The sequence below is a fragment of the Bombyx mori genome, chromosome 25 (assembly GCF_030269925.1).
Source record: "Bombyx mori chromosome 25, ASM3026992v2".
Classification (NCBI taxonomy): domain Eukaryota; kingdom Metazoa; phylum Arthropoda; class Insecta; order Lepidoptera; family Bombycidae; genus Bombyx; species Bombyx mori.
Window position 1 is genome coordinate 7178820 of NC_085131.1, and position 7321 is coordinate 7186140.

The 7321-nt window shown below is 37.4% G+C and overlaps 1 protein-coding gene across 1 annotated transcript; it reads right to left on the reverse strand.

Annotated features, from left to right (window-relative positions):
- Positions 1-297: 297 nt before the first annotated feature.
- Positions 298-7166, reverse strand: LOC105841401 (protein FAM161A). The gene is made up of 6 exons (XM_038020510.2): positions 6255-7166; positions 4799-4963; positions 3994-4215; positions 3022-3304; positions 1866-2146; positions 298-750 (listed from the first exon to the last, which is right to left on the reverse strand). The coding sequence occupies exons 1-6, from the start codon at positions 7088-7090 to the stop codon at positions 378-380; spliced, it is 2160 nt and encodes a 719-aa protein (XP_037876438.1). The 5' UTR covers positions 7091-7166; the 3' UTR covers positions 298-377.
- Between the last annotated feature and the right edge of the window lie 155 nt (positions 7167-7321).

The window sequence follows — 7321 nt, forward strand, 5'->3', positions numbered from 1 at the left end:
CGAAAACCGATAAAAATATGTTAAAACTGACTTGCTCCTTGGAGGATTATCAAAAAAAAATAAAGAATGTCACTATATAGTTTTGTTTTTCATTTGTCCCGGGTAAAAAACTAAATTCTCGTATTTTTTTGTCTATTTAAGCATTTGCCCCTTACAGGCTGAAAAAAAATCTGGCAACCCTAATTATTATACACTTGACAAGATAGTGTACGGTGCATGAGCGGTGATAACCACCCACCATTAGTTGAGCCGATGCTCGTCGGCCTTTGTAGGCAATTAAAAAAAAGAAGAAAATGAAACCGCTAACTTTTAAATTTTATTGTACTCGAGTACTGAACATTTCCATTTCAAATGTAAAGAAATCCTTGAAATAATGTCTATAGTTTTACTCTATCCAAACTATCAACAATATCTGAAAATGCGTATTTGTCATCGACATCTATTCGATTTAAGAAGTCTGTAACATCACCACTGTAGGTCTCGGCTGTGTCGTTAATTGACACCTTCCGTGAGCGACATGGAGACTTCAATTGAAAAGATTTCTTGCTTCGTTTCTTCGTCTTCCTGGGAGAGAGTTGTAGAGTGTCCAGTTGTAAAGACTGTGAACGAGGCGCATAATAACGTTCGAACAACATTGGCTGCTGCTGTACTCTCCCGTACATCAGTTCCATTTCGTGTAGGAACTCTTCCCGTCTCATACGTTCCTCGTCACGTCTGGTCTGTAAGCGCATCGCTATATCTTCCTCGTGACTGTTGACAAACATTACACAAACATTACATTTAATGAATACAAACACAAAAAATTATAGGTACTCAAAAAAAGGCTTAACTTCTTCGGTTGTATCGTACTGAACGAAAACATAAGAACTTGCTATTAAAAAAAAAAAAATTTGGAATGGTTTTGAAATGAAAAATATCCAATATGGTGGCGAATCAGTTACGGAATTCTGGTTCATTAATAATTTGTCGCTAACAACGGCAAAATATGTTACTGAGATTTTAAAAGAAATTTCATTTTCTTCAACACTAAATCTGATTTTAGCCTACGTTTGTAAGTGTAGGAATGCACAAATAGTGCAAAGTACTAAAATGTTTCTTTCCCACATTGTTTTTCATCATTTCTTACTTTGTTTATTTATTGTTATTCTATAGGTAGTTTGTTTTTTTGATGTTTGCAATCTTTTATTAACAAATATTATGCAAAATTCATATTAATAAACATAAATAACTGTTTCTTGGTAGGTAGGGTAATTGATATTTCCTTAAACACTTTTTTCCAGTTCCTCTGTATGACATCATAATCCATACATAAATATGCTTATAAGTTGATACAATCTACATTATTCTTGATTTCAATCTACATTTAGGTATCTTTATGGGTTAGATTTTGTAAGTTAAGTGTACGTTGTAATTAGTATTTGAATTTTATAATGCTTGACACTTCAATTTCTGGAAAAAAACTTAAAAAAACTGTATTAGTTTTCAAAATTGTCTGCAATAAGTTTGTTTTAATTGTTTGGTGTGTTTATGAACTCTTAGCATCCGAGCATCAGCTGTTTTTGATGAAATATGACGTTTCATTTAGCTGTAACTATTAAGATGGAGCTTAAATAATGCTAATAAAACGATTTAAAAATGATTTTTTTACCGTCCCATCGTCAAAGGTGTCATTAGTACTATCGCCTGTCTTCGTTTTCAGAAGCGGTCTCCTAACACCCAGTATAATATAATATTTTCGTGTAGGTATACTATTGTTATCATCATCAGCCTGCGGCAGTCCACTGCTGGACATAGGGCTCCCCCAATATACTATTGTAAAAAAGCAGAAAAAAAAATTAAAAAAAAAAAAAGTTATTTATACTAACTTATTTTTGACAAGATGCCACGCGGGCTTAGATCGTAGCTGGCGATCTCGTTGCCTCGTTTCCATTCTTCTGCGATGCTCAGCAAGGCGGTTGGCCGCGTCCATTTCAAATTTCCTGCGAACTGCCTCAGCTCTCAATAATGCAGCTAGATTAGATCTCCCAGATGCATTCCCTCTCAACTCCAATGCAGAATAGGCTCTTGCAGCTGGCCCTAATGCTGTGTCTTTAGTGCTCTCCGAACTTTTACTTTCTTGATACATTTTCATAGTAATATTCTCCATCTGTAATAGCAAAATCGGAGCAGCAATACCCATTAATTAAAAACAAGTAACAGTATTACGTCTACGACAGTGTAACTCATTTTATTTAAAACTACTCAAACACAGCACTCTGTGCTGGCCGACCATTGAAACGACCGCTTCACTGAGTGATCCTGTGGGCTTTTTTTTCCACAGTAGAAAATCACCGGACCTTCATACGTGGGAGTTGAACCTCACTAAAAACCTGTCGTTCACAGCCGGCGTCTGATCCCAGACTGGGCCGGAGCCTAGTGAGGGCTATTGAGACGGCAGGACAGGGTTGACACAGACCATATTACATCCATCCCGCCGTCCCTCAGACGCCGGACATCCCGTGGGCTAGGTTAAAGATATTCGCTGTTCAAGATGTTCTGAAAATGTCATAGAAATCGTTCCAGCCGTTTTGGAGTCTATAGAGAAAAATATATACACTTTTTTTATTGTCTACCTATTCTGGTAGCCTCGAGAAACTATGCCAGCTTCACCTAACGCGGCGGCGAGTTTACACGGCTCAGCCTGACTACCTTGTTAACAGTAGCCCTAGCAAGAGCAGTGCTTCGCAGAATCTAACACCGGATCAGAGTCAAGACCCATTGAAAAAATCGGGAGAGAAACTCAGCGGGCTGTGTCTGAGGGTTAATTTGCTTGCCGAGCCCTTGGTCGCATTCGATAAGTTCAACGAGAACGGTGACTGGCGCTCGGAATGCCTAAAAGCACCGATAGTGGATGGAGGATCCGGAGTGACGTGTTTTGGGCGGCGGCGACTGTTTTTCGTTTGGTCTACAGGATCGGGTATGCACATTTACAAAGATACACACGTTTACTTTTATATAATTTGGTATAATATAAATAGGAACCTTTTTGGCTGCTCTATCTGCAGTACATAGTCGAAAAGGTTGCGGGCTGGTAGTTACGAAATCCTCTTTTATTTTTTTTCCTTTCACAGTCCTATTTTTGCTTGGACTAACACATCTTTGCCTATCTGAGGAGACCGTGGAAGGAATTCCGGGTGATGGATCTATTGGTAAATCACTATGAGCAGCTGGAGTAGAGAGGCGGCTACGATCCCTAGTGGCCATGTTGCCAGGGTATTGAGAGGTGCGTAACATTTCCTCGGCTCTAATACGTTTGTTCATAGACCTGAAAATATTGAGCCCAATTTAATCACAATCATCCACATAGGACGCACAGATAACCACGTTGAACATTTTATTTATTTATTTTTTATTGCTTAGTTGTTTGGACGAGTTCACGGTCCACCTGATGCACGTAAATGCCGCCACCTACCTTGAGGCATGAGTTCCAAGGCTTCAGTTTTTACAGTACAACAACTGCCCCATCCTTCAAACCGAAACGTATTACTGCTTCACGGCAGAAATAGGCAGAGTGGTGGTACCTATCCGTGCGGACTCACAATACGTCCAACCACCAGTAAAAAACTCTCCCTAGGACAGAACAGCCATACTGATCATTCCTGCGTTGTCCGTATCTAGCGGATTCCTACCAAATTGACTAGGTCGGTCCAACTCCTGGAAGGCCACCCGTGCAATTTGTACTGCGAGATTGTCATCTGAAAACTTTTTGGGCCCAGCTACTATCAGTTTAACGTGCAATGCGCCTAGCCCACTGCGTAACTTCGCTTTCGTTATCATTTACAGCCATTATCACAACACAATTGAAAAAACGACTTCATAATAATTCAAGGTGGAGTTCACCTGGCGGTATCCGCTTTCTAATGTCTATGAGCTGTAAACCCATCTGCTTATCTAAAGTGAAAGAAGTACACCTTTTATAATAATAAAAAATACATTATCAACAATTTATCTCACCTAAAATACTCGTCTTCTTTCATATTATTATAGAAATAGTTCGAAAATAAATTCTTAGGAATGGGTTTTGCCCTAAATCGTTTCTTTTTTTTTCTTTTAGGCATAATGAGCGCTGCTTTCTCACAAATACCTGTTATGCCTTTTTCCTCTCTTTTTGTAAAACTAAAAGGCTTCATTTGTGCCCTTAACTCGGCTTCACTGTTTATTTTCGTGATGGCTCTTCTACAAAGTGTGTAAATGTTACTAATAGGCTACTTTTACTTATAAAGTAGTTATTGTAAAGCGCATTATTATAAATTATATTACAATAGACTCGAACTAATAACATACCAATTAATATAGTTATTATGCTCTAAATAAATTATCAAACATTGTGAAGATTTTTAGCCTTTTTTTATTTATTGCATAGATGGGTGGACAAGCTCACAACCCACCTGGTGTTAAGTCGTTACCGGAACACATAGACATCTACAACGTAAATGCTAAAGTCTCAGTATAGTTACAACGGCTGCCCGGCCCTTCAAACCGAAACGCATAACTGCTTCACGGTAGAAATAGGCAGGGTGGTGGTACCTACCCGTGCGGACTCATAAGAGGTCCTACCACCAGTGACTAAGACGTGAAGATATAAAGCAAGAATATTGTTTCTAGTAAATCGTGATATTTCTAAAAAAATATAACAACCGATAAAGTGCTTTAATATAAACTTATTTATGTGCGTTTTAGGATCAGCAAATAAAATTAACTATTGATTTCGCAAATAAATGTAGTGAGAAGCCTACAGGTGTGCGCGATCATAGTGAACCTCATGGCTTGATCCTCGAGTATTTTGTCGTAGAGTGGAATGCGTGACTCGATCGGTACGGGTTTCGCTTTGAACTTTTTCTTTTCGCATTTCTGATTTAGCATATCTTCTGAAAATGATTTTCTTAGACTCCGCAGCTCATTCACAATTCGTTCTTCGTCGTCCCTAAATAAAAAGCAATGAAAAATGAATGTCTTCGTTTGGATCTGCATTGAAGAAGCTACAAACATTACTTGAGAGTAGATACGCGAGAAAAAAATTATACATCAGCAAAAAAAAGAGCGATAGGCATAGACAAATTATCATCGATACAGGCCTTTTATTTGTTGACTTCACGATACCCGGTTAAATTGTAAGATGAATAGCTGGGATAGCATTACTGAAAATAGAGCCAAACGCAACTTTTGAAATGCTCCAACAGCTTTGTATTATTTGAATGTTAATGTACCAGCCTATTAATAATCTTATAGGTAACACTACGAGAGTTACTAGTATTTGCGGTGCCCGAGGCTACCCGCCGGCCGCGGCTCCCCCCCCCCCCCCCCCCCCTTCCCCTATTCTGTTTGTGGCAGAAAACATCAGGCCGCCCACGTGGATTAGTCCCAAAACGACGATTAATAAAGTGCTTATTTAAAAAAAAAAAGGACGCACGGGACATTTGAGAAATACGTATTCAAATAATGAACGAAATGGTTAAATCGAAACAAGTTAGTGGGCAGTACGCAAAGGGAAGTCCAAAAAAAATTTTCTGACAGATCTTTTTTCCTGTTCAGAATCATTTCAATAAGCAGAATGATCAAGTGGACGAAGCAGAATGTTTACGCTCTATAATATCTTCTTAATTAGTAATGCCAGTAGTAGCTTAGTAGGCTACCAATTATAAAGAAGTAAAACAATCTATATTTTTGGGAAAAAGTATCAAAATATCGAGACATTAATCTTCGGTAGGTATTTATGCATCTTAACAACAACACGTTACTCAAAAATCATTCTTTCAGCCAGACTCAATGTTGGGTCATAAAACTCAATCCAAAAACCGTGACTGGAAGGAAAGTATCATTTCTGACTTCTTAAAAGTCGATGACTGGCCGTTGCCTCGACTTCTTATCTCTTTTAGAGAGGAAGTTATTGAGACCATGATAATTTGGAGTTCTTAAAACATTCCAGAAGATAGATAGGCAGGGGCGAATCTTTCGATAACTGACCACAAAATAAAAAGCATTGTTAAGAGGCCAGTAAAGACTATTTTGAATGAGCTTCATGTTTTTTTTAAATCCAAATAGGTATAGGTACACACAAAGTAACTATAAATGTTTTATGTGAGAGTAAAAGAAAACGATTTTTCTTTGTAACAATATCTACGTATGGCAAGACTAGTTCTATCTCAGATAATAGCTTTTTTCGGTTCCTTTTTAGCTTTAAAATTATTTTCTCCTGGAAGTTTATCTTCACATACCTTTCAGTCATTTTAAATGGCTTAGGGACTGTAATGCTTTTCCGCTTTCTTAAAGGAGATGTAACTCTTTTGCTTCTCAACGGACTAGAAGGCATGCTTTGGGCTTTAAATTCGTTTGGATCATCAATATCCACTTTGGCTACATTATACTTCTTTTTATCAAAATACTGTTCGAATTTTTCATCAATTTCGTCTTTCTTCTCAAGATCGGCAACGTTCCAAGATATAGAACATGCAGAATAATTTCTTTTCGGTTGTTCTTTGTTATGATCAGCCTGCGAATTTCTTAAGTCATCTCTAAATGTTGTTTTTGATGCATCATTCATAATTGTTGCTTTTTTGCAAGATCGTTGTATATTTTCATTGTTTTGTATTACTGATTTTTTAGATTGTTTGGGTGAAGGATTGACAAATTTTATGTTTTCATTCCTATTACAATATTTTCTCCCAGTAATGTCGTCATATTTTGATTTTGAGCAGCATTTTCTATTCAACACGTTATTATTTCTCACGCGGTTACTAGTGCAATCGTCGATGTGTTCCATTGCCAAATCCAACATTATTTTCTTTTTTTCACGTAAAGATTTTAAAGTCAGGTAGAATTCTTCGGTAGGTAAATGGTTGATGTCTTTGTAGTCTGGTATATTACGATAAAACTCCTTCAATTTAATAGCATCCAAATCAGCGGCAGCTAAAGAACAACTCGACATAGAATCAATCGAACATTGCTCGGTTAAACTACCCGTTCGTTCGTATTCAGTTTTTGGCATTTTACTAACAGGATCTACAGGTACTCTTAGACATGAATTGGTAAAAACACTATGATAATGTGTCATTACTAAACTGAATACACTACATTTTTAAGCGCTTTCACATAAGTAAGATGCTTTGTTGTTTGTTGTATGAAAATTATTCTTGAAAACTCCATAGCAACGGATTTGCATACCAAATTCGTTCTCATGTACCTCCTGTTCAATACGAAGCTTAGGGCACTTTTCTTGACGCCTCACCAGCTTACTTTTTATTCTGAAGGCTTAACTTTTATCACATTTTAAACATTCGTTGTT